Source organism: Acomys minous (genome assembly GCF_964271855.1).
Source record: "Acomys minous genome assembly, chromosome: 19".
NCBI lineage: Eukaryota > Metazoa > Chordata > Mammalia > Rodentia > Muridae > Acomys > Acomys minous.
In genome coordinates, this window is record NC_140499.1 from 62,233,909 (window position 1) to 62,260,975 (window position 27,067).

The following is a 27,067-nucleotide window of genomic DNA, read 5'->3' on the forward strand; positions in this document are numbered from 1 at the left end:
GGAGAGATGGCTCAGAGGTTAAGGACACTGACTGCTCCCCCAGAGGCCCTGAGTTCAATTCCCAGCAACTACATGGTGGCTATGATGTTGTCTGATGCCCTCTTCTGGCCTGCAGGTGTATGTGCAGCCAGAGCACTGCATACGCAATAATAAATAAATCTTAAAAGATCATGAGTGTAAACTAGTTAACAGCACTCCAAACATCCCCCCCCCTCAGAAGCAGTGTGCCTATGCCCTAGCTTCTGGCAATACTGGCTGCAGAGACCACACAACTACCTCCCACACTGGGCAGTGCCTTCCAAGCGAGGACTTTGCCTCACACGAGGTTCAATGTTTCCTCACCATAGTCTTTGGCCTCTCTTTTGGACTGGTTATGTATATCCTGTGCCACTGTATGTTGTAAGTATGTTATCTGCTTTTTTATTTAGATTTTACAGGTGATTACAGTTAAGAGATTGCTAGAAAAGCCGGGCATGATGGCACATGCCTTTAATCCTAGCACTTGGGTAGCAGAGGCCGGTGAATTCGAGGCCAGCCTGGTCTACAAAGTGAGTCCATGACAGCCAGGGCTACACAGAGAAACCCTGTCTGGGAAACAAACAAATGAAAGAGATTGTCATGAGACTCAGAGGAGACTTTGGACTTTTAAACAGTGTTGAGACTGTTATAGACCATGGGGACTTTTGAAGTGGAACTGAACACATGTTTGCATTGTGATCTGGCTCCAGGACTGTGGGGACCAGGGAATGGAATGTGGGTCTTTGAACGAGAGTGGCCCCTACAGGCTCATATTCGAATGCTCACCTACCAGGGAGTGTGGTGTTATATGAAAAGACTAGAAGGATTCAGAGGCGTGGCCTTGTTGGAGGAAGTGTGTCACTTTCAAAAGGCCAGGCCAGGCCAGGCCCCAGACATAATGATAACAAACGAACTCTTTGATACTTAAAACAAGCACAAAATTTAATGTTTTATATGTGTGTGTGTGTGTGTGTCCCGAGTGCTGGGACCAAAGGCGTGCGCCACCACGCCCGGCCCATAAATAAATCTTTTAAAAAAAATTTTAAAAAGAACCCTTCTTTTTAAAAAAAAAAAAAAACCCTCCAAAGGCCCTGGAGGGGCCTGCCATTCGGTTAAGATCCCTTTTCTTGGGGGCTAGAGAGATGGCTCAGCAGTTAAGAGCACTGACTGCTCTTCCAGAGGTCATGAGTTCAATTCCCAGCAACCACATGGTGGCTCACAACCATCTATAATGTGATCTGATACCCTCCTCTGGTCTGCAGATGTACATGCAGGCAGAGCTCTGTATACATAATAATAAATAAATAATCTTTCAAAATACAAGGGTGTGCCTCTTAGTGGCAGAGCACTTTATAAAAAAGAAAAAAGAAAAAGAAAGATCCTTTTTCTTAGGGCTGGAGAGATGGCTCAGTGGTTAAGAGCACTGGATGCTCTTGCAGAGGTCCTGAGTTCAATTCCCAGCAACCACATGGTGGCTCACAACCATCTGTAAATCTAGTTCCAGAGAATTCAGTGCCCTTTTCTGATCTCTGTGACCATCAGGCAAGCGGTGGACATACATATGTGAAGGAAAACATCTAGACATAGGGTTTTTTTTTTGGGGGGGGGGGAGTGTGGTTCAAGACAGGGTTTCTGTGTATAACAGTCATCGCTCTTCTGGAACTCAATTTGTAGACCAGGCTGGCCTCGAACTCACAGAGATCCACCTGCCTCTGCCTCTGGAATGCAGGGATTAAAGGTGTGCACCACCAATGCCCAGCTATCTTTGTTTTTTAAGACACAGTTTCTCTGTCTAGAACTCACTCTGTAGACCAGGCTGGCCTTGAACTCAGGGATTCTCCTGCCTCTGCCTCCTGAGTGCTGGGAGTAAAGAAAGACACGGGCCACACCACTCAGCTACACACACACAAAAAAATTTTTTTAAATATTTATTTATTGTATATGAGTGCTTTATTTGCAGAAGAGGGCATCAGATCACATTATAGATGGTTTTGAGCCACCATGTGGTTGCTGGGAATTGAACTCAGGACCTGTGGAAGAACAGGTAGTGCTCTTAACTACTGAGCCATCTCTCCAGCCCCACAAAAAAAAATTTTTTTAAAGACTCATTTATTTATTAAGTATACAGTGTTTTGCCTGCATGCATACCAAAAGAGGGCACCAGATCACATTATAGATGGTGGTGAGTCACCATGTGGTTGCTGGGAATTGAACTCAGGACCTTTGGAAGAGCAGGCAGTGTTCTTAACCTCTGAGCCATCTCTCCAGCCCACAAAAAATTTTTTAATTAAAAAAGAGCTCCTCTGGGTGGGGGGAAAATATATGTTCTCAGAATAGAAAAAAGAAAGAAAGAAAGAAGGAAGAAAAGAAAGAGAAAGAAAAAGTTGTTCCTCCTAGAAGAAGCTACAGGTCCAAACTATAGCTGTAAGAAAATAATCTCTGAGTATGTGGTATAAGAAAACATTAAAGAGACACATGTAGAGAGTCCATATGGGAACCTTTTGCAGCATAGGGAGCCACAGGGTTGGTTACATGGGCTCATCCTCAATGACAGCATTCAGTGTCCTTTTCCCCATGTCCAGGCTCAGCAGAGATGAGAGCAGTGGTGTCTAAGCAGATCCAGGGTGTGCCTTTCCGGTGGGCTGTGCCTGTGCCGCCGCTCTGTGGACACAGGGACAGCATGCAGCAGTGTACTTCACCAAGAGACCATCAACTCTCAGTCAGCATTCTCCTTCCGTCCCAGGTTGCAGCAACCCTCTGCGAAGGGCATGGACAGAGGGTGGAGGAGAATGTGAGAGGGCACAGCCTGGGCCATCAGGCAGCCGAGCCCGCTGCTAGGAGCACTGTCCCCACCACACCCACAGAGGCCTGCCTAAGTTGGGGACATGCTCCAGACGGACCATTCCTGGGGATATGCCTTGCAACACACAGAGTGGCTTCAGAGAGAGAAAAGAAAATTGCTCTTCCCTGAAGCTAATCAATGGAAAATTCCTAAAACTCTTCACCAACCCTCCAGGTCAAAGTAGGCCCACCAGATGGCACAACACTCTTTATAAGGAAACAAAATCTTTTTTTTTTCTTTTTAAAAAAATTATTTATTTACTTATTACTTATACAGTGCATGTAGGCCTGCAGGCCAGAAGAGGGCATTAGATTACATTATAGATGATTGTGAGCTGCCACCATGTGGTTGCTGGGAATTGAACTAAAGACCTCTAGAAGAGCAGTCAGTGCTCTTAACCACTGAACCATTTCTCCAGCCCCGGGGGGGGGGGGGAATCTTTTAAAGATCATTAGACATCTGGGCATGGTGGTTATGGTTTAAAAAATAAGAAAATAATGCCAGGCGTGGTGGCTCATGCCTTTAATCCCAGCACTCGGGAGGCAGAGGCTGGCGGATCACTGTGAGTTCGAGGCCAGCCTGGTCTACTAAGTGAGTCCAGGACAGCCAGGGCTACACAGAGAAACCCTGTCTCTAAAAACCTAATAATAATAATAATAATAATAATAATAATAATAATAATAATATGATAAGATAGTGAGATGCCAGGCCACAGATACTATGTTGTAGAGGAGTTTATTAAATGAGCATGGGGGGGAGAAGGAGAGGGGGACCTCAGAGAGACAGAGACAGAGAAAGGGGAGAGAGGGAGGAGAGAGGGGAGGAAGAGGGGCGAGGTAGGTCTGCCCTTTTATATAACCCTGGGCAGGGCCACGCCCCCGTGGCAGGTAAACCATGACATCACAGGTAGGCAGAAGGAAGCGGCGCACGCCTTTAATCCCAGCACTCGGGAGGCAGAGGCAGGTGGATCTCTGTGAGTTGAGGTCAGCATTGTCTGCAAAGTGAGTCCAGGACAGCCAAGGATACACAGAGAAACCCTGTCTCGAAAAAAACAACAACAATAACAACAAAAATAAAAATAAACAAAAGCAAACAACAACAATAACCTGGATACCATAGTCCTCTAGGTTGGGGTGCACAGAAGCTAATGAGAGCCTGATGGGACTTGTGAGAACACTAACCCTTCCTTCTGGACTGTTTCCCTACCCTCCTCTAAGTCAGGAATACCTGCCGCAGGCACTAAGCTTCAGCACATGTGAATAGCGCTCTTTCTTTTTATTTATTTTTTAAGATTTATTATTTATCATTATGCATACAGTGCTCTGCCTGCATGTACACCTGCAGGCCAGAAGAGGGCAGCAGATCTCATTACAGATGGCTGTGAGCCACCACATGGTTGCTGGGAATTGAGTTCAGGACCTGTGGAGGAGCAGCCAGCGCCCTTAACCTCTGAGCCGTCTCTCCAGCTCCGCTCTTTCTTTTCTTTTTCTTTTTTTGTTTTTGTTTTTGTTTTCGTTTTTTGTTTTGTTTTTTGAGACAAGGTTTCTCTGTGTAGCCTTGGCTGTCCTGGACTCCCTTTGTAGACCAGGCTGGCCTCAAACTCACAGCGATCCGCCTGCCTCTGCCTCCCGAGTGCTGGGATTTAAAGGCGTGCGCTACCATGCCCGGCTTCTGCTCTTTCTTTTAAACTCTTAATTTATTTGGGGTGTTTAAGCCTTAACCTCCCTCCCAACCCAACACAGGGGAGAAGGCTAGTGGGCAGAGGGGGCCCCTTTACTTCTCCCAGCTCCTTAGGGTCAGTTGGGCGCTTTCTGCCTGTGCTCCTGTCAACAGCAGACGCAGCCAGCACTCTCCTCCAGCCGCTGCACCCGGAAGTGTTTCTCTCCAGCTGTCTGCTCCAAACTGCTACATGCCACACACGAACACTGCAGGCCACCACAGGCGCTTTGTCTCTCCTTTATACCTCAGAGCTTTGGCCACACCCTCTCTGTGCTGCCCGAGGAAGGCTGTTACCAGCAGGCAAAAGCCACACCCCTAGGAGACAACAGGTGTGGACCAGCTAAAGCTCAAACTAAAATGCCACACTTGGGATTAGAACCAAAACGTATTTACATAACACAACTGAGATGACAAAGAAACCAAAACTTCCATCACACAGCCCCCTTTCTGTTCAAATACAGTTTTGTTAAATACAGTAAGAACAACTACTAGAATTATGAGGTAAGAATTACACCCACACATTTACAGTGTCAGCCTATTCACATTTGGCATCCTTGGGAAAAGTATTCCACTATCTGTCCTGTCCTGGAGAGTCCTAGGCGCTGTACCTAGATCGCTTTCTTAATCTACCAACCTAAAAGCATCTGTCTAGACCTGAAAACACCTTGTAGACCTAAAACACTGTCTTAGTTCCTAAACAACTAAACCTAGTTGTAGTAAGCCTGTGACTATCTAGTCTTCCACCCCATCAGAGACTTTAGAAGGAAATAATATTTATTACCTGAGGAAACATCGAGCGAGCAGCTTCCAGAACTACAGAAACGAGAGACAGCTGACTGCCTGGACAGTCACCAGAGGTTTCTCTGGGTCACTGGGGCATCCAGTCTCCAGCCTGCTGGCCCAGAGTGTCTGGCAGGCTTTTCTGTGAAGCAGGAATTTTGAAGGACTGACCACTTAGTCCCTGCAAAGTTGGGCAGTCAGTGTTCCTGCTTGTTCACAGTTTGCTCAGACAGCCTGCTACGGGCAGTCGAAGGACAGTTTCTGCGTTGTTTTCCCCCCTCCAGTGCCCAGCTTATTACCACATTTGTTTCTTTGATGCCTATCATCTTATTTGAAGTAGATTAGAGGTGGTGCCAGGAGCAGATGTGTCTCTGTCAGAAAGCCTTTATTATTACAATATTTTAAATGCCATGTTCCGCAGGTCTCTGAAGTGTCTGAAGACCACCCACTTACCTTCTGTTATAGACTGCATCATCATTTCTATCTACTTATCAATTATAGTATATTAGAGCAACATCGCTTGTTTGTAGCTATGTACTAACTGCTTAGCCTTGAAAACATACACAAGAGACTACTAATTTGTGTCTCCAATCATCCTGAACAGTTTGCAGTGGTTAACTTTCATAAGACTAGAACTCTACATCACATTTTCAAATGATGTACGATACATTAGGCAAGAGTTGAACAAAATAATCTTAAATTTCTACCAATATACAACAATCCATACCAATACATAATAGTTGAGACTAGTAGATTCAATAATCTACCTTTTATCCTATAATTCTATGTCCCTCCCTTTTCTCTCATCAGTCCCTTTCCCCTAACACCAGATAGGAGAAAGAGATAAGAGAAAAAGAAAGAGAGAAGAGAGAAGAAAGAAAAAGATCCCTGATTTTAACCTTTACTTTGTTTCTTCCCTTACCATGACAATTCATAACCCACCAAATAATCAAAAATGCCCACCCACCTTTTGGGAATAGGGGCCTTGTATTCTTAAAATTACTTCTTGCTGTCTGGGGGTAAAAACATCTTTGGGTAGCCTTTAAAAACTAGGATAGCTGGGCGTGGTGGTGCACACCTTTAATCCCAGCACTCAGAAGGCAGAGGCAGGTGGATCGCTGTGAGTTTGAGGCCAGCCTGGTCTACAAAGTGAGTCCAGGACAGTCAAGGCTACACAGTGAAACCCTGTCTCAAAACAAACAAACAAACAAACAAACAAACAAAACCAAAAAAACTAGGATAATGGCCAAGTGCTGGAAAAGCTAGCTGTATGTTTTCCTGTCCAGTCTCTGTTTTCTGTCTAGTCTCTTAAGTTTTCTGCTTAGTCTCTGGGACGAATCACTTGGGCTAGTCCTTTTGAATTTGACCTCCTGGAATCATTTAGTAGACCAGGCTAGCCTCAAACTCAACAGCGGTCCACTTGCCTCCACCTCTCAAATGCTGGGACTAAAGGACTGTACCACCATGCCCAGCTAAAGAATCTTTTTTTTTTATTTTTTTTTATTTTTAAAGATATATTTATTGTGTATACAGTGCTCTGCCTGCATGTATACCTGCAGGACAGAAGAGGGCATCAGACTGGATTGTAGATGGTTGTGAGCCACCATGTGGTTGCCCAGAATCAACTTTCAGGCTCACTGGTTAAGAGCACTATCTGCTCTTCGGACAACCCAGGCTCAATTGCCAGCACCCACAAACATACATGTGGGTAAAACACCAGCGCTTAAAATAAGTAAATAAATAAAGTACTTTAAAACATTTTAAAAAGAGTCAACTTTCAACTCCCACACCTTCCTGCTGTCTAAGTTTGGGCATACCTTGTTCAGCATCTGCCTTACATCAGCCTTCCTATCTGCCCTGAGCCCAGCTTGACTGATCCCCTTTTGGACAGCCAACAACAGGCAGAAATTTATCGAAATTATACTGCAAGAGAAAATTATTTTACAAAGACAAAGCATTTCAACCTTTTACAATATGAAAACATGGCTCAAATGAAGTGGCAGGTGTAGGTAAATAAACGATTACATAAAAAACCAAGATCCTTGGCACGGTGGGGCACACCTTTAATCCAGGACTTGGAGGAAGAAGTGGGTGGATCTCTGAGTTCGAGGCCAACCTGGTCTGCAGACAGAGTTCCAGGATAGCCTGGTCTACACAGAGAAACCCTGTCTCAAAAAACAAAAAATAACAATAACAAAAAACATGGTAAAAGTGAGGAAATAGTATCATCTTTACCTCTAATCTTTTTTTCTAATTTATTTTTATTTTATGTGCAGTGGTGTTTTAATTTATTTATTTTGGTTTTTCGAGACAGGGTTTCTCTGTGTAGCCTTGGTTGTCTTGGCCTCACTTTATAGGTCAGGCTGGCCTTGAACTCACAGCGATCCACCTGCCTCTGCCTCCGAGTGCTGGGATTAAAGGCGTGCGCCACCAACGCCTGGCTGCAGTGGTGTTTTTTACACATAAGAAATATAAAATTACTGTCTTCTCCTTTAGGAATCTTCTTTTTGTCGGTGTGGTCTTGTTGCCTTGCTCTTGAGTTTAGAGTGGAGAACTCACTGGTAGTGGGAGACTCACCTAACTCAATCTAGGTGACTGAGGCTCCTGGACCCAGTGCAGTATGTGTGTGTGTGCACATGCGAGAGAGAGAGAGAGAGAGAGAGAGAGAGAGAGAGAGAGAGAGAGAGAGAGAGAGAGAGAGAGAGAGAGAGAGCACTTCGTTTTTGTTGTTGTTGTTGTTGTTTTAGACAGGGTTTCTTTGTATATCCCTGGCTGTCCTGGAACTTGCTGGCCTCAAACTCACAGAGATCTGCCTGCCTCTGCCTCCCAAGACTGGCAGAGTTCGAGGCCAGGCTAGACTACAAAGCTAGTCCAGGACAGCCAAGGCTACACAAAAAAATCCTGTTTCAAAAAGAAGTGCTTCTAGAAGCTGTAAACATTCAGCCCTTGAAAGACTGATCTTCCTGCTGCTTGAGAGGCCTAAATTCATCCTTTTGTTTGTTTGTTTTTTCTAGACAGGGTTTCTCTGTGTAACAGTCCTGGCTGTCCTGGGCTCACTTTGTAGACCAGGCTAGCCTCGAACTCACAGCGATCCACCTGCCTCTGCCTCCCAAATGCTGGGATTAGAGGTGTGCGCCACCATGCCCCGCTCAGTATGTGTTCTTAACCTCTAAGCCATCTTTCCAGCCCCCTAAATTCATCTTTTAGTATCTCTTTTTTCTTCAATCTTCCCATACAACCCAAACATCTATAAATATAAAATTTAAATAATGAAAATGTTTTGATTGGGGGTGATACACCTTTAATCCCAGCACTCAGGAGGCAGAGGCAAGTGGATCTCTGCGAGTTCAAGGCGAACCTCAGTAACATGAGGCCTCAAAACACAAAACTCCAACTCAGGCTTTGTGTCACCTACAAAGCATTTGGGCGCAGCTTACTATATTTTCTTGTTAACTTTTCCCCATGAACAATTACAGTTATTTTGTATATGTGCATATGTGTGGGGTCAGAGGACAACTCATGGGAGCAGCTGTTTGTCCTCCTACCGTGTGGGCCCTTGGGACTGAACTCAGGTTGTCAGACTCAATGCTTTTGAGGCAGGGTTTCTGTGTGCCACATTGGCTGTCCTGGAACTCTTTGTAGACCAGCCTGGCCTCGAACTCAGAGATCTGCCTGCCTTTGATCCCCAAATGCTGGGATTAAAGGTGTGCACTACCCGCCCCCCTCCCCGGCTGAGTGCTCTTTTTGCTGAACTCTCACTGGATCGTTATATTAGTTTATTACATGACATTGAGTGTGTCATGGGCACATATGTGTCATAGTGAAAAGTCAGGAAACAGCTTATGGAAATTAGTCCTTTTCTACCATGTGAATGCTAAGGACAGAGCAAAGATGGTCAGGTACCTAGTGAGACAATTCAGCAGTTGCATTATAACATTTTCATACATTATTATAACATATTTCTAAAACCATAGAAATTTGTTTGCTCAACAAGTATTTTTGCTTTTTTATTTTTTGAGACAGGGTTTCTCTGTGTAGCCCTGACTCCTGGACTCACTTTGTAGACCAGGCTGTCCTCCAACTCACAGTGATCCACCTGCCTCTGCCTCTTGAATGCTGAGATTAAAGGCACGCACTACCATGCCCAGCAAAAAACTTTTTCTTTTGTTTTTTTTGGTTTTTCAAGACAGGGTTTCTTGGTGTAGCTTTGGCTGTCCTGGACTCATTGTAGACCAGGCTGGCCTCGAAACCACAGCAATCGGCCAGCCTCTGCCTCAAGTGCTGGGATTAAAGGCATATGCCACCATGCCTGGCTTTTTCTTTTCTTTCTTCTTCTTCTTTTTATTTTTAAAGGAGCTGTGGCAAAGCTTTATTCAAGGAAAACCTTCCTGGCTTACTTTTCACCCATCTGTTCTGGCATGCTTCTAACGCTATCAGAATCACCTGGGTGAGTGATAACCAGTGTGCATACTCTGTAGTATTTTCCACACGCTGTGCCCAATTCAATATTATTGCCTCTGTAGTGATGGACACCAGTTTTAGCCAACATGGCATAGTATTCTTTTTCGTTTATTTGTTTTTGAGACAGGGTTTCGCTGTGTAGTCCTGGCTGTCCTGGACTAGCTTTGTAGACCAGGCTGGCCTCAAACTCACAGCGACCCACCTGCCTCTGCCTCCCGAGTACTGGGATTAAAGGTGTGTGCCACCACCACCCGGCATCATGGCATAGTATTCTATTTCAGATTTCCTCAAAGCTGGGCAGTTGTTGGCGAGGAAAACCAATTTTACTTTGCCTTGTCTGATCATCCTCAGAGTCTGTTTGTATCCCAGGAAATACTTCTCACTTTTCATAACCAGCTGGAGCCCAGAGTTGATAGACTCCAGAGACTTTTTTGTCTTCGTGGCCACCGTCTTCCTGCCTTAAGTGCAGGACAATCTCCAACCAAGATCAGCAGCCAAGATGGCTGGACAGCGAGAAAAAAAGCTTTTTCTTATATATCTGATGATCTTTGGCTTAATTTATATTTATGACTGAAAAGCTCATTGGAAAAATTAATTGTATTCTTTTTTTTTTTTTTTTGATTTTTCAAGACAGGGTTTCTTTGTGTTGCCTTGACTGTCCTGGACTCACTTTGTAGACCAGGCTGGCCTCGAACTCACAGCGATCCACCTGCCTCTGCGTCCCGAGTGCTGGGATTAAAGGTGTGCGCCACCGCCGACCGGCAATTGTATTCTTATATAAATTTATAGGAGCAGAATAAGAAAATGGGAAGATATCATCTACTAAAGACAAGCATGACATTTATATTTTTGATAGGGTCTCACTAAGTAGGCCATGCTGGTCTCAAACTTGTAGTACTCTTCTTCCTGCCTGGGATTAAAGGTGGCACTACCACACCTGGCCCTAGCATATTTAAAAGTGATACACGAGGGTTGGAGAGATGGCTCCGCAGTTTAGAGCATTGACTACTCCCTCTTTCAAGGGCCTGGGTTCATTTCCTACCACCCATATGGTTGGCTCACAACTGCCTATAACTCCAGTGCCATGGAATCCCATGCCCACTTCTGACTTTCGCAGTGCACAAGGCATGCACATGGTACACATGCATTCATGTAGGCAAAATTCTTATATGCATAAAATAAAAACAATCTTTTTTAAAAAAGTGTGAAACAGGTTTAAAGTAGACAAGTGGATTAACTGTTGAATCAAAAGACCCCCGGTGTTGTTTGTATGTTTGCATGCAATTTTGTTTTTTGAGACGATCTCTCTATGTAGCTCAAGGCTGTCTCGGAACTAGCTATATAGATCAGGTTAGTCTCGAACTCAGAGATATGTGTGCCTCTCTGTCTCCCAAAAGCTGAGATTAAGGGCATGTACCAAAAATAAATAAATAAATAAATAAATAAATAAATAAATAAATAAATGTACCATCACATCCAGGTGAGATATTTATTTTATTTATTTATTTATTTATTTTAGGTTTTTCGAGACAGGGTCTCTCTGTGTAGCCTTGGCTGTCCTGGAGTCGCTTTGTAGACCAGGCTGGCCTCGAACTCACAGCGATCCGCCTGCCTCTGCCTCCTGAGTGCTGGGATTAAAGGGGTGCGCCACCACGCCCGGCTTCAGGTGAGATATTTATAAATACTTATATAATTAATATACTTTTTTCCACATGGGGAAAAATAAACTTGGTTTCTTGATTTATTCCATATATAAAGATCAAGCCCAGGGCAGGAGAGATGGCTCAGAGGTTAAGAGTGCTGCCTGCTCTTCCAGAGGTCCTGAGTTCAATTCCTAGCAACCATATGGTGGCTCACAACCATCTATAATGTGATCTGGTGCCCTCTTCTGACATGCAGATGTATGTGCAGGCAGAACACTGTATACTTAATAAATAAATAAATAAATATTAAAACAACAACAACAAAAAAAACCCTACTCAGATCTAGCCGATGGACAGGACATTCTCCACAGTTGTGTGGAGAGCAGGGACTGACTCGGACACGAACACTAGTGCCCATATTTGACCACTTCCCCTTGGTGGGGAGGCCTGGTGGCACTCAGAGAAAGAATAAGCAGGCTACCAAGATGAGACTTGATAGACTGTGACCATATCATGGGGGAGGAGGTCCCCCTTGGTCATAGACCTAAGGGAGGGGAATAGGGTGAAAGCGGGATGGAGGGGGGAATGGGAGGAGATAAGTGATGGGATAACATTTAAGTTGTAATCTGAATAAATTAATTAAATTATTAAATAAAAAAAGATCAAGTCCAGAATTTAAAAACCTAAAAAAGGAGCACAGTTAGCCAGTCAGTGGTGGCGCACGCCTTTAATTCCACCACTCAGGAGGCAGAGGCAGGTGGATCTTTGTGAGTTCCAGGCCAGCCTGGTCTACTGAGAAGAGTCCACACAGAGAAATCTTGTCTCAAAACCAAAACACAAACAAACAAACAAAAAACCTTACTTGCCTGAAGATTGCAAATTATCTCATGAATTATTCACTTAGTGGGCTTGTACTTAGGGAAGCAGTTATTGTACTTTTATAGAAATACCTTTTTTTGTAATCTGAAATATCCTTTTCTAGAAATGTTACTGGAATTATCTATTTCCTCGGTAACGAAATCCTTCTCTTTTTGTGTCTAACTCTCATTTATTAAGTTTTATTTTGGAAATGGAAAAAGCATTTTAAAAAATAATAATGATGGGGCTGGAGAGATGGCTCAGAGGTTAAGGACAATGTCTGCTCTTCCAGAGGTCCTGAGCTTAATTCCCAGCAACCATGCTGTGGCTCACAACCATCTATAATGTGACTTGGTGCCCTCTTCTGGCCTGGAGGTGTACATGCAGGCAGAGTACTGTATACATAATAATAAATAAATAAATATTTTTTAAAAATGAAGGGCTGGTGAGATGCCTTAATGTACAAAAACACATGCTGCCAAACCTAAACTTACCCTGTGGAGAAAACTGATTCCCATGTGCTGTTCTGACTCCCACCTGTGCGTACAACCCCTGGTGTACATACACAAAATAAAATCCCAAGCCAAGATAATTTTGTAAGTTCGGGATAGGTCTGGAATAAAAAAAAAACCTTGACAAAACCAAGACCTTTAGCATAAATAAAGGCTTTATTGGTCAATTTGGATAGATGACAGACTGGCAAATGCTTAATTAATTGTTTCAAACACTCAAGACCCTAGGATGACAGAAAAAGCTAAGCTTATTGGCAATGGGCAAGGGAAGGGAGTGGAAAGGCTTCTGAGGGTTAACAAAGCTAAGCTACCGGGACCGAAACCAACGTCCTAGGAGCAGATCCAGGATGGAAAAGGGATCGTCCAAAGCTGAAGATCTTTGAGAGTCTGGATCTAGGGAAGAAAGCCACACGTATCGACCCAGTAGACACCACAGAGAAGTATCAAACGTCCAACGGCAGGCATATCTTTTCTCCAAGGAGTTAATAGATGGGCCCTTTGAGTCACAGCCCCACCCCACCCCGACAGGGTTTCTCTGTGTAGCCCTGGCTGTTCTGGACTCACTTTGTAGACCAGGCTGGCCTCGAACTCACAGCAACCCGCCTGCCTCTGCCTCCCGAGAGCTGGGATTACAGGCTGCGCCACCACGCCCGGCAGTTAGGTCATACTCTTACCACTTCTGGAACTGTCAGGTGCTTCCTGATGGGTCACTGTGGTCTCTTGGCGGCCCTCACTGTCCACCACAGTGCGGTGCTCTTCCACTGTCTGCAAGGAGAAGTCCCAACTTACTCCTGACACCACTGCGCTGACTTGAGTAGTTTCTTATACAGGCTCATTTTTTCCAGAGCATTCTCTGGTCATTTTTTTTTCCTTGGTTTTTCAAGACAGTGTTTCTCTGTATATCCTTGGCTCCCCTGGAACTCATTCTGTAGTCTAGGCTGGCCTCAAAATAACAGAAATCCACCTGCCTCTGCCTCCTGGGTGCCCTGAGATTACTGGCATGCACCACTACTGCCCAGCTTCTTTGGCCAGTTTTTTGGCTTAGACTCGCTTTGTAGACCAGGCTAGCCTCAAACTCACATCGATCTGCCTGCGTCTCTAGCCAGTTTTTAAACTCCTCTCTCTCAACTCACCCCATCTGGCTTAGTGATCTTGGTCACAGAGATGCTCTTGAAATATGATTTGGGCTGAGGTTGAAGAAGTGGACCAAGACCTTCCTGGGAAACCTGGGAGTCAAGATCTGGACAGGCAGAGAGATGAAAAGCCAGGAGAATGGAAGGAAAAAAATAGGACAAGTGTGTCAGAAGAAACTTTGTGAGAACTTCAGCAAAATAAAGTGTGCCCTCCCTTTAGACTCACCATTGTCCTCTCTGGCTCTAGAATGGGGAGTCACAGGCCATGGATCATCCAACTGTAGAAGAAGCCACACACAGCTGACGAACCGACCCCAGATTCCTCTTAAGTTCCAAAACCCCAGAAATACTTCCATTTGGGCAGCCTGGGTTCACACACCTTCCTCCTTAGTTTTATGGACTTTACCAAAAAAGAATTTCTGAAATCCCCTGCAATCTGCCTGCCTCTGCCTCCCGAGAGCTGGAATTAAAGGCCACCATGCCCTGCAGATTCCCTGAAATTCTTTCCTACACTTTCAGTATCCTAACCAAGAATTGAAACTAGTTATCTAAAAAAAGAAGCTTAGGGTTGAAGAGATGGCTCTGAGGTTAAGAGCACTATCTGTTCTTCCAGGGGTCCTGAGTTCAATTCCCAGTAACCACACGGTGGCTCATAATCATCTATAATGAGGTCCTGGAGGTTGGGGATTTAGCTCAGTGGTAGAGTGCTTGCCTAGCAAGCACAAGGCCCTGGGTTCAGTCCTGAGCTCTGGGGGAGGGGGAAGGGAAGACAAAATATAATGAGGTCTGGTTTCCTCTTCTGGTGTGCAGGCCTATGTGTAAGCAGAACTGTATACATAACAAATAAATAAATCTTAAAAAAAAAAAAAAAAAAGCAAGGCCAGGCATGGTGGCGCATGCCTTTAATCCCAGCACTTGTGAGGCAGATGGCTTTGAGTTTGATGCCAGCCTGGTCTACAAAGTGAGTCCAGGACAGCCAAGGCTACACAGAGAAACCCTGTCTCAAAACAAAAAACAAAACAAAACAAAACAACAACAAAAAAGCAGAATGTTTCCACTTTCCCTTTGTAGTCTATTCTAGCTCCACAGGGCTGGAGAGACGGCTCAGAGGTGAAGAATGAAGAACACGTGCTGCTCTCCTAGAGGATCCAGCAGCTGAGAGGTCCAAGAGACTCAACGCCTCATCACCTGCACCCACATGGTACATACAAACTCACACAGGCGCACGTACACAAAATAAATCTTAAAAACAACAGGAAAAAAAACCAAAACAAAACCAAAAAACCAACAAATGCGCTGGGCATGGTGGCACTCACCTTTAATCCCAGCATTTAGGAGGCAGAGGCAGGCGGATCGCTCTGAGTTCAAGGCCAGCCTGGTCTACAAGTGAGTCTAGGACAGCCAAGGCTACACAGAGAAACCCTGTCTCAAAAAATCAAAACCAAACCAAACCAAACCAAACAAACAAAAAACCCAACAAATGTACACACAGTCAGGCAGATCCCTGAGTTTGAGGCCAGCATGGTCTACATAGCAAATTCCCGGTCAGCTGATGCTACAAAAAGACCCTGCCTCAAAATACATATATAAACAAACAAAATAGGAAGAGAGGGGAGGGGTTGCTCTTGTAGGAGACTGTAGTTTATAGGTCCCAGCAACAGCACGGTGCCTTACAAGCAGAGTAACTTGAATTCCATGGGATTCAAAGCCCTTTTGACCTCCGTGGGCACCAGGTACATGTGGTGCAGAGATATACAAGCAGGCAAAACACTCACAGATATAAAATAAAATAAAATAAATCTTAGGCTAGGTGTGGTGGCACACATTTTAATCCAGAGGCAGAGGCAGGCAGATCTCTAAATTTACATAGTGAGCTCCAAGTTTCAAAAGGAAAAGCCTAACAAAGAAGAAAATCGAGATAAATGCACTAATTAGCGGGGCTCAATTCTTAAGAGACTCCAATAAGGGTTCTAAGTCACTGCAGTTCAGGTGCAGCAGAGTACTTACCCTATGAAAAGGTCCCTGGGACCCCCAATCTGGAGCTGGTTTGGGGGATTCAGGTCTTGCATGACTCTCCAAGACCCCGTCAAAGAGCCTGGGCTGGTGACTATCTGGGTACTTAAGCATTGAGTCCCGTAGTGTCCGCCCCTCCCGCCGTCTTTCACCAGGGGTTTCTGACTCGGGACCTGGAAGTTCTGTAGAAAGTTGGTAAGTGATGCTGAAATAGGAAGGAACTTAAAACTCTAAATCTTTTTAAAATTAAATTTTGCATACTATCCATCGCCAAATACGTTGCAAGGTCTGTTATTTCACCCACGAACCCACTAGAAACCCACTGGCTGTCCCTCAGCGAAATCCACACACCAGGTGAGTGAGAAGGCAAGGTCCAGGGCCCCATGCCGCTGAAGATGCTATTGAAATCTCGTATTAGATCATCAAAGCCAAAGTTGCCGTGGAATCGCATCCCTCCTCCGGGGCTGAAGCTGAAATCGAATTCCTCCGGAGGATGAAAACTATCAAACCTATGGCTCTCACGACCCCACGTGCCTCTGTCTTCCTCCTCTTCGTCATCATCATCGTCATCATCTCGAGTCATCCCTCCAAAAAAAGGATCTCTGTGGCTGAGAGTGGAGGCAGATAAGCCACAAGATTTTAACACTGTCTAAACCATAAAATCAACCCAAAGGGCAGCAAGACGGGACAAGTGCAGGGGTCTCGGCAGCTGAAGAAAACACTGGAGAGCTGGCTTCCAAACACCACTGATAGGTCTATCAAGGTTTTGTACCGTTTCTAAGCCAACCCTCTCCGCACCTCCCAACACCTCTCAAGAGACCTCCCCCGCATGGTTTTCCCTCAGGGTCCCCCTGCCCACTACTAGTCACCCAAGGGCTCGCTCAGGTCCTCCTCCCCAGCCCCCATTGTCCTCTCTGCTCAGGTCCCTGTTGCATCACCTTAGCCTAGAGAAAGGTACCGTTTCTGTCCTCTTAACCACCGTTTTGGTTACTGGGGCGGGGTGTGTTTTCAAGGTTGAGATTTGTTTTCTCTCTCTGTACGAGTTGAAGGGGGCTGGAAAGGAAGGAGTCGAGCGTCCCCCCAAATGCCCCTCCCATCTGGCCAGCCCAGAACTACTCTCACCTCCGAGGTCTAGGAAAGCCGAAAAAGCCTCGGAAAAGATCAAAGAAGCTCATTCCCGACCGGCACTAGAAACTGTGAACTCCTGCAGCCCATGGACACAAGACCGCCAACTTGCGTACCCTATCGGACACAGCCAGGGTTCAGCATTCGCTGCCGGAAAGCAAGCCTACGACGCGGCATTGTCGTAAAAGAGCTCTAACCCGGAGGAGGAAGAGGCGGGGTTGACGGCGCTCTTCAGACACGAAGCATTTATACTCTACCTTTCAGTTTTGAAAGAGGATGGGCCTGCAGAACCCCCACAGTCCAAGGATCACATCTCTTCTAGGTGATTCTTCTTCCTGCGCATCTGACAGGCCCCAAAGGATGTTTCCGTTTCTCTCTGGATGGTCCCAGGTAGCCGCCAGAGGGAGCGGCCTGTCCGTAGGCCCATTTCACCCCAGGCTCAGAAGACACCCACTTTGTGTTTGTTTCTAGACTGATGTAGGTTACGTCCAACACTATAGGTTAGGCAAAATGTTGTACCAAGCTCCTATCAGCGCGATCTCCCTACTGCTGAATAAAGACACGGAGATACTAGGAATCTTTTCAGCTAGTAGGGAGTTAGTCATGGCCATAAAGAAGTTTTTTTGTTTTTGTTTTTTTTTTTGGCCATAAAGAATTTTTAAACTTTTGTTTTTCGACACAGTATTTCTTCATGTAGCCCTGGCTATTCAGGAACTCAATTTATAGGCCTAGGTGGTCACAAATAGACCCACTTGCCTCTGTCTCACAAATGCTGGGATTAAAGGCAGTTACCACCACAAGAAGTTTTTTGGCTTTTTGTTTTTTCGAGACAGGGTTTCTCTGCGTAACCTTGGCTGTCCTGGACTGGCTTTGTAGACCAGGCTGGCCTCGAACTCATAGAGATCCGCCTGTCTCTGCCTCCCAAGTGCTGGGATTAAAGGGGTGCGCCACCACACCCGGCTACCAGCTCCTTTTTTAAACCTTTAAAACAGATGGCAACCAAGGTAAGGTTTGTAGAGTAGGAAGGGAAGCTACTCAAGTGTCCAGGAAAGAACAAAGAATGTGCGGTTATGACATTAGATGGCGTACGTTTTAATCCCAGCACTAGGGAGGCACAGGCAGGCGGATCTGAGGCCAACCTGGTCCACACAGGAAGTTTCAGGCCAGCCACAGAGCTACACAGTGAAACCCTGACTCAAAGTAAACACAGCACCTCCCCACCCCAGCCAGGACACTTGCAGTTTTGGAAGGCTGAAACAAAGTCTCCTGAATCCTTGGCAATATGATGAGTCTCAGGCTCTTACAAAGAACAATGAAACTTCCTTTTTCGGACTTCAATCCAAGTCCAAAACCCCATGTCTTCACCCCAGATCTTGCTCTACCATTACTTGCCCAACATTGGGCATTTCTTTTGTTGTTTTTTGAGATAGGGTCTTTCTCTGTGTAGCCTTGGCTGTACTGGAGCTCACTTTGTAGACCAAGCTGGCCTCGAACTCAGAGACCCACCTGCCTCTGCTTACAGAGTGCTGGGATTAAAGGGGTGCACCAACCTGGCCCATTTCTGAGCCACATTAAACAGGCAGGGCAGGGTGTGGTGCTAAGTACTTATTACCTTAGCCCTCAAGAGATGGAGGCAGGCAGGCCTCTGAATTTGAGAGCAGCTTGGTCTCCATACCAAGTTCCCAGCCTGTCGGAGTTACACAGTGAGACCGTCGCAAAACCAAAGCTTAGGCAGTAAGAACTACTATAGTCTACTTCTGCAAAGGGAGAAGGGCCCTAAGCCTTTGTTTTGCCAGCCAACAGCTAACAATTGGCTTTGGGCTTCAGAATCCTTTAAATTGAAAGAATCCCAGTCTTTTTTTTTTTCCCTTCCCCTTTCCTTTTAAATGTCCTTAGCTCCTTCCCCCTTCACTTCCTGCAGATGACGAAGTTTCTAGAAGAAATGAAGATTTGTGATGGTTCTTTCCTGTCACAGAATGTGAAAGGGAATTTCCTTAAGGGCAAATACTAGCACATTAAGGTGAGAGTTCATAAAGGGCAAAGACTTCACTTTATTCCACAGCCTTCGAGCCTGCTACAAGAGGCCCCGTGGGTACGGGGCACTTAGTCACCAAGCTGGTCATCGACGAGAGTGAGGATATCCTAGACGGAGCAAGAATGGGCAGAGGCTGAAGGTAGAGTTTGTTTTTTTTTCTCCGTTTTTATATATATATGTATATATATATACAAGACACATTAATCCATTAAATTTGAGGACACAGTACAAAAAAAACCACTTCAACTAATTCATCTGACAATGCTGTTCATATTTATGACACCGTGTGTGTTTGTGTGTGTGTGTGTGTGTGTGTGTGTGTGTGTGTGTGTGTTTTGGTTTCCTAATAATAAAGGAGGAGACTTAGGGCTGTTGGGCTGATATATATTTGGGGGGTTTCACCCTCCCACCTCACCCATACACCACCAGGGTGAACAGGAAGAAGTGAAGGAAAGGCAGGCCCACAGCAAAGTTTCATAATCTTGAATGCAAAGAGGAAGGAGGAAGAGGAAAGGGGCGGGAGGAGAAAATACAAATCCTATAATACATACAACAGGGTGGGATGGCATAGGAATGGGACAGACATGAAGCTGAGGTGTGGGATGGGCCGCTGGGGGTGTGGAGCAGCGGAATCGCCCCACATTCTTTTCTCTCTTTGATGCTGTTTCCATAGTTTCCAGGCTGAGAAGCCCTCTCAGAAGATGGGACCGGGAGAAGAGGGTCAGGGCCTCAGTTGGCCCCCCAGCTGTAGCTGTTGTAGGCAGACTTGTTGGTCTGGGGCTTCTGCGGGATGGAGCTGGTCTGGCTACGTTGCCCGCTGCCCGTCTGCAGGGGGATGCGAGGGTTATGGGGGAGGAAAAAGGTGTCTAGTTAGTGGGATCAATCTGTAACGCCTTCAAGTGGAAATGTGCAAACAGTCATGCTCTCTCATTTCCTTTACTTAGAACCTACTATGAAGTTTACTTTTCAAGCACAGAAAATTTGGTCTACATAGCCTCTTTTCAAAGGTGACTTTTTTTTTAAACCTTAAAGTAGAGGAAAAATGAAAAGTGGACAAGCAAACTTTGGAGATAAGATGGTGAGTTGGTTCTATTCCTGTTCAGCTGTCTTCCCCACTATCCACTGTCCTGGTCTAAAAGGTCAACTGTGAGAATTCTGGCCTTTTCAAAGTGAGCGACAACACCCTCACTCATGCCCACAGATGCCCCAGTACAAAAGGTTATCTTTGGGGGCAAGAAAGCCCTGTTCTAGCTGCCCCACCACCTCCTTGGGGCTCTGAAGAGTCTCCTTACCACTCTTCAGAGCCACCCACCACCACACATTAGTTAATGTGAAACCAATTCAGACAAAGTAGGAAAGACCTGAGGCATCAGGCACCAGATGCTGCCCCAAGTATCTTTTCCATTCTGGTAACCAAGTGTTTTCCAGAGTTGGGGAAGGGTAAAAGGATAAAGAGGGTGTTGAGAGGGGAAGGAAGAGAGAGGATGGGGAGGCCAGAGAGCTTAGCATAGTGTTTCTGTTTGTGTATCCCGATTTGTGATTGGGTAGGCCTTTCAGTATGTGACGCTGTGGAGGTGCAATGGGACTAAAAGAGTTGGTTCAAGCATATTATTATTCAGTTTCATTACCTGCTCCTCCTGCTGGCGCTGGCAACAGAGAATCATCTGCAAATATGGTAGCTGAGGCAGAACCAGGATATATGGAAAATAAAGGGACAAACTTTTGACAATAGAACTCCACCGTTAGAAGGGAAAGCTGTAATGTCAGGGAAGGGAGAAGGCTGGGAGAGGTTAAAAGGGAAGGTGTGACCCAGGTCTGACAGGATGAGGGCAACTGTGCCATGGGAGGAGGAGGAAGAGGAGGAGAAAGGTACCAAAGGAACTGGACAAAGGATTGGTATCTGGCCCATTCTTTCATGTTTCCTTTGCTAACTGCTCATGTTATGTGCGCTTGTGTCTGTATGTGCTGCGTGCCCCTGGCTGGCACTGGTGAGGGCTGGGTGAAGGTGGTGGTAAGGAAGGTTAAGAAAAGGAAAAGGGAGGTAGTTTTAAGGGATAGGAAGGAAGAGGAAGGGAAAGGAGAGGCAGGGGAAGGGTTATTACCTGGCCGTCCTGCTGCAGGTGATGGTGAAGGATCTGAGAGTGTGGCTGCTGATGGGGGGTCAGAATATGCATAAAGGGGGCAGGTGGGTAGGCAGCAGCTGTGGCTGGATTCATGGGCCCTCCACTTCCTAGGGCTGAAGGCAAGTTGAAGGAGGCAGCAGGAGTACCGGAATGAAAACCTTGTTTCTCAAACGACTGCTATCCCAGGAGAACAGGAGGAGAAACAGTAAAAAAGGATCATCAAAAGAATCCTAGGACTTTCTGACCCAAACACCCTTATCCTCACAAAGTAGCATGTAGCATACCTCAAGTCAAATATTCAAAAATCTTAGTCCTAGCTCTGCGTTTTCAATGAGCTGTGATCCTGGGCAAATTAACTACTTAGTTTCAGATAGATCTCTGGAGTTTGAGACTAACCTGGTCTACCCAGTGAGTTCTAGGTCAACCAGGATTACAAAATGAAACCCTTTCTCAAAATAATTAAATAAATAAATAAAGATAATTCATGTGAATATAGGGACATTCCCTGACTAGTTTGGGCATTCCTGCCTCTGTAGTTTAGTATAAATTAAATCTCTCTCTCTCTCTCTCTCTCTCTCTCTCTCTCTCTCTCTCTCTCTCTCTCTCTAGAGATATATAGATATATATAGATATATATCCATCCATCCATCATTCTAAACAGTATTCTTGAGTATGCAAGGTGTTAAGACATAAAAATGACAAAAGACATTCCTGTAAATATATCATATGCCTTTAACAAATCCCTCATTATATTCCCACTGCTATGGACCTTCAAAGAATGAAATTAACTAGTTTCCCTTTGTTCCTATGTTTATTCTTTTGCAAAGTTACGAAAATGGTATATAATAAGTAGGTTGGTCAAGAGGCCAGGACAACATTACCACAGCTGTGCCTGACATTTCTCATTTCCCCCCTCAGAGCGCTAAAGTTAAAGTCTTAGAGAAACTGAAATCTAGAGACAACTCATTTTAGGAAACATAGGATAGGTCCCTGACACCTCTCCTGAGGGTTGTCCGAACTTCAATCCCACCGCTTTTTCGAGACAGGGTTTCTCTGTGTAGCGCTGGCTGTCCTGGACTCTCTTCTGAGGACCAGGCTGGCCCTTAACTCACAGCGACCTGCCTGCCGCTGCCTCTGAGTGCTGGGACTGATGGCGTGCTACCACCTCCTGCTTGACTCCACCTCTTCTATGCCCATCAATCTCTCTCACCCAGACCAGGCACCTACCTGGGTTTTGGAGTACACAGAACCCGAGATATCTGGCACGCCCGTATTACTGGATGTGACTGATACACCTACGGGAGGAGGAAACAGAGGATTAGCTCTGTCTGTTGTCAGCCTAGACTCTGTTCCTAGGACAAGTGATGTCTGCAACCTTCCTAGCCATAGCACTGCAAAGGAATTTTAGTATATATTTCCATGTTTGCATTAGTTCTGAGATGTCAGAATTCATGACAAATGCTGCCTAAGAGTTCTTTTACCCATTACAGATACTATGTGTGACCTGCTCTGAGGGGAGCAAGGATACAATAAACTTAGTGTTCACTGTGAATCACTCTCAACTCCACTTGGTTCTGCCCTTTAAGACTTGGGTCATTTGGCTCTTTCTGTTCTATAGACATTCTTGTGGTTCAAAATCCTTAGCACCACATTGTTAAAGTAGGACAGTCCCATGTGGTCCCCAGAGCACTCGTTGTTAGTCTCACTTCATGCCAGCCTCGTTTTTTTATGGTTCTAGGAATTCTAGGGTTATGTCCTTGTGACTTAAGGGGCTGACAAAAGATGAATTTCTAATTCTATATTTTTAGTGATGAGGCATGAGGAGGACATCGTAAGGGGTAGTCTCAGTCTATACGGAACATAAAGTCAATGTCATTTTCATTACTTCATGAAATAACAGCTTTAATTCATACCTAACTCATGGTTTCTGTAGAGAAATTCCCTACCCACCACAGTTTAAAGGAGTCTGTAGTAGTATAATCCATTTTAATTTGTTTTCAAGCGGAAATGAACTATTATACTCTTCTTTCCTGATGATATAGGTCAATGAATCAAAAAGACAGGAAAAACCATCAGATAACCTAGCATCTCACTAGAGACATTTTGAACAAAAATGTTAAAAGTAAATTATTTTAACTAGGAATTCCCAGCTGAAAAAAGACTTTATTAATGTAAAGATAAAAACAAAACCAGAAAAACTACATCCCTATACTCTTAGATTCTGGCTTCCAGAGGTACATTATTCTTTTGTTTTGTTTTGTTTTTTTACACTATTCTTTTATATGGGGAGCACTCTGATGGAGTTTTGTTTTGCCGTTTTCTGAGAAGCAACGTACTTAATGATAAAATTTCAAGGACTCCTCCACTCACTCACATTCAACAGTCTCCACACAAATTCCAGAACTCAAATTCTACCCAATCTTAGAACAAAGGCAGCCTTCAGGAGTTAAGTCCACAATCGCTTTAGAATCCTTCCATAGAAGTGGTTTTCTTTCCAGGTTTAAAGATTTGGTCAGTGATTAAGTGCTTTTCTAGCCAGCACAAGGACCAAGGTTTGACCTCTGGAACCAAGGGGAAAAATTTAACTGTTAAACCCTACCACATCCTAAGTCAAGACAGTGGCCTTCAAAAGGGACAAACACAATCTTAAGGGAAAAAAGCAGGAGCACAGAAATAAAGCAAGGAAAAAAAAATACTTCCCCATCTCCAAAGCCTTAACTGTATACTTGGAAGGCTCAGAGTAAACAAAGGGAATAATACATCACACTCTTTTGTGGGTAGCAGAGACTTTTCTTCTTTCTCTTCTCAAACCCCAGATGACTATCTGACAGAACCTGGGTGGAAGGCATAACTTGAAGTTCAGTTATGAAAGTGTGAGGTTTGATGTGGAAAGGAGATGACGCAGGATATAGATAGGTAGTTTTAAAAAGAGAACCAAAGAGCCGACTTGTCTTTACTAGGTAAGTGCACACAGCTGGTTTGGTTCCCGCGACAGAGACATGAGGGTGCTTACATACCAGGTGTTTACAATTAACTGCATCCTCAGCCTGGGTAGTAAGGACTTACTTAGATCTAACAGAACGCCTACCCTGTTTGACTTTTTACCTAAAAACAGTTTAGGATCAGAGGTTTTAGATTTTATGGAAGATAAAAGGAACTAGAAATGCAGGGGCAGGGGTTGGGGAGATCCTGTAGAGTAGCTGAGATAGCCTCTATGAAACAGAAAACCTAAAAAATAGCAGGCATCGGTTTCCCTGTTTTCACTAATTATTGCAGAGATCCTCAGACTAGAGTTCTGTTCTTTTCCCTGCCCACATGGCCTGCCTACCCAAACTCAAGTTATATAAAGCCACTACAGAACAGTGTAGGTGGTAGGTAGAAGAAATGAGAATACATTTCTCTTAACGTGGCAGCAACTTGGAAAATTGGTTACACTCCTTAGGACCAGAAGGGTAGGACCTACAAAAGGAAAGTTGAATATCTGGTTTTCCATTAACCAAGGGTAGTGGTCTAATTGTTCAAATTTATGCTATAAACCAAAGGGTGATAGTGTACTGGTCAGTGAGTGCATGGAGATCAAAATTTCCAGCAGAATGTCTGACCAAACATCTCCCACACATCTTTGGGTACATTCACGAGTAAAAATGACTAATAATTCACCATCTCTGAAAAGCCATCAAAGGACCATGAACAATATTACAGGCTAGCACCATTTCCACAAAGCCCGAGTCATCAACTAAGTGATCACTAATGACCTGATCAGCTATCAATCAGCCAGTCAGCCTTTGAGAACCAGATGTAGAAGTTATGCCTTGAATGATACTTCCTAACAACAGCTTTGAACACCATCTCCTTTGCCTTTCACCTGACGTGACACTCTTAACTTCTTGTCCTTCCCCTCAGAGGCAAGGGGATCATCTACATGAAAAAGTAAAGACATAAAAGCGTGGGAAATCAATTTTGTTTTGTTTATTTATAAATAGCTTTACCAACCAATCAATAGGCTGGAAACAGGCTGTTTTCCCTCCACCCAAATTAAAAACCACTACCCTGAAACACTAACAGCTCTTTGGCTACACTGGAGATTGATTGACAAGGCCACCCTCCACCCTTTATCCACAATACAGCATTGGCTCCTAGTGTCCAGAAAGACATGCACGGAAAGAACGCAGAGTTAGCTAAAGAAATACCACAGTTTATTGAAGACTACAAATATTTTGTTACAAGTTGGAACTACATGCCTTCCAGAAATCAAAAGCAACAGCAGGTGTGTGCATTGATGCTTCGGAGGTGCTGCACCGCTCGAACTTGAAATGGGTAAGACAGGGTCAGACACATGGGGGAGAGGAAATGGGGAGGGGCAAGTTCAAAAGCCCAGAAGGTATCCACCAACTCATTTCCCCAAGCCACGCAGGCCATGGCCTCAGCTCAGCAGGCTCTCCTCAGTGGTCTGGTTTCTGAAACAAGACTTCAGTGCAAATTTATACACACACACAAAACACAGCCCCCAGGCTTGGGCCAAATTAGCTCTCAGCCGTCCAGAAATGCTTGTAAGGGGGTGGATATTTTCTTCCTAAAAGGAATCAAATACATAAAGATAAATGAATTTAGACGTTGATGAGGAACAGAATGACAAGAGCCCTCTGTTGGGGGGTTGTGAACTGGGGGTTCTCAAAAAGCTCCATTAGCAGATTTCTAAAATTGTAAGTTAGGTAAGATGCTAGGAGTTTCAGAATCAGATTCCAACCCTCATCAATCACATACCTTTTAAAGTATTTGTAACCGGACCACAGAGTACTTAAACCTAATGCTAAATTCTGGGATGAAGCCACTAAAAGTAAAAAAAGCTTATACTTTTTTCTCTACTCACCAAAGATTAGGCTAGGACTTGCTCAGTTAGAGCAGCAGCCATAAGTAGTATGGATATTAACCGTCAGAGGTTCTTCAAGAATTTTCCCCCTTGAGACAGGGTTTCTCTGTGCAATAGTCCTGGCGGTCTCTTTCTAGATCAGGCTGCCAGAAATCTGTCTGCCTCTGCCTTCCACGAGTGCTGGCATAAAGGCGGGGGCACCACATCTCGCTCAGTTCTTCAAGATTATATTATTTTATTCATTTACTTTGGTTTTTCCAAGACAGGGTTTCTCTGTGTAGCCTTAGCTGTCCTGAACTCGCTTTGTAGACCAGGCTGGCCTCGAACTCAACAGCGATCCGCCTGCCTCTGCCTCCCGAGTGCTGGGATGAAAGGCGTGCACCACCACCGCCCGGCTTCATGACCCATTCTTAAAGTTCACAATTAAATCTCCAGCTGTCTATTAATACCTAAACCTATTTGTTGTCTTCTGTGCTTATTTACCCACCCAGAGCCATAGAAGAGTAAACAACACTGGCTGATCCCTCTAAGTCCCATAAAACTGTAATCAGGCTGCAATTTTAAAGATAACCCTCAACTCTTAACACCCAGCAACTGGAGTAACCACTTCCCCAGATTCACCTGAAGTCATTAAAAAGTACATGGGGTTGTTTGTAGTCTCTCCTGGAGTCAGGAATGGTATGTATCTAGTACCCAGTACTCAAGAGATGGTGGCCAAAGGATTGCTACAAATCTGAGGCAGGCCTGGGCTTCATAGAGAACTTGTCTCAAAAACGATACAAAACAAACAAAAAACCCAAAGAAGCCAGATATGGAGGCGCACACCTTTAGTCCTAGAACTCTGGAGGCAGAGGCAGACAAATCTCTGTGGATTCCAGATCACCCTTGGTCTACACACTGAGTTCCAAGACAGACAGGGCTATATGGAGAGACCC

At 44.8% G+C, this 27,067-nt stretch overlaps 2 protein-coding genes across 36 annotated transcripts in view; both read right to left on the bottom strand.

The window, feature by feature from the left end:
• Positions 1-1,956: 1,956 nt before the first annotated feature.
• HAX1 (HCLS1 associated protein X-1) lies at positions 1,957-17,317 on the bottom strand. Of its 4 annotated transcripts, none has more exons than XM_084769945.1 (7): positions 17,102-17,273; positions 16,331-16,587; positions 15,974-16,161; positions 14,193-14,244; positions 13,967-14,073; positions 13,508-13,598; positions 1,957-2,775 (listed from the first exon to the last, which is right to left on the bottom strand). In XM_084769945.1, exons 1-7 carry the CDS (start codon positions 17,152-17,154, stop codon positions 2,735-2,737), a joined length of 789 nt encoding a protein of 262 aa, XP_084626071.1. In that variant the 5' UTR covers positions 17,155-17,273; the 3' UTR covers positions 1,957-2,734. The 4 variants fall into 4 exon arrangements, with proteins under 4 accessions (XP_084626071.1, XP_084626072.1, XP_084626070.1 ...); XM_084769946.1 differs by lacking the exon at positions 1,957-2,775 and adding an exon at positions 12,971-13,226 and having other exon boundaries at positions 17,221-17,317; XM_084769944.1 differs by lacking the exon at positions 1,957-2,775 and adding an exon at positions 12,971-13,226 and having other exon boundaries at positions 16,367-16,587; positions 17,102-17,276.
• Positions 17,318-19,135: 1,818 nt separating this feature from the next.
• UBAP2L (ubiquitin associated protein 2 like) overlaps positions 19,136-27,067 on the bottom strand; it is a 59,020-nt gene continuing 51,088 nt past the window's right edge. For 9 of the 32 annotated variants that reach the window (XM_084769919.1, XM_084769917.1, XM_084769902.1 and 6 more), the window contains 4 exons: positions 22,490-22,557; positions 21,242-21,439; positions 20,768-20,818; positions 19,510-19,964 (listed from right to left, as the gene is read on the bottom strand). In XM_084769919.1, the coding sequence (XP_084626045.1) occupies positions 19,869-19,964; positions 20,768-20,818; positions 21,242-21,439; positions 22,490-22,557 (413 nt within the window). In that variant the 3' untranslated portion in view covers positions 19,510-19,868. Of the gene's footprint in view, positions 19,247-19,509; positions 19,965-20,767; positions 20,819-21,241; positions 21,440-22,489; positions 22,558-25,436; positions 25,836-27,067 lie in introns of those variants that run through there. The other 23 variants (XM_084769922.1, XM_084769904.1, XM_084769900.1 and 20 more) reach the window with 8 other exon arrangements.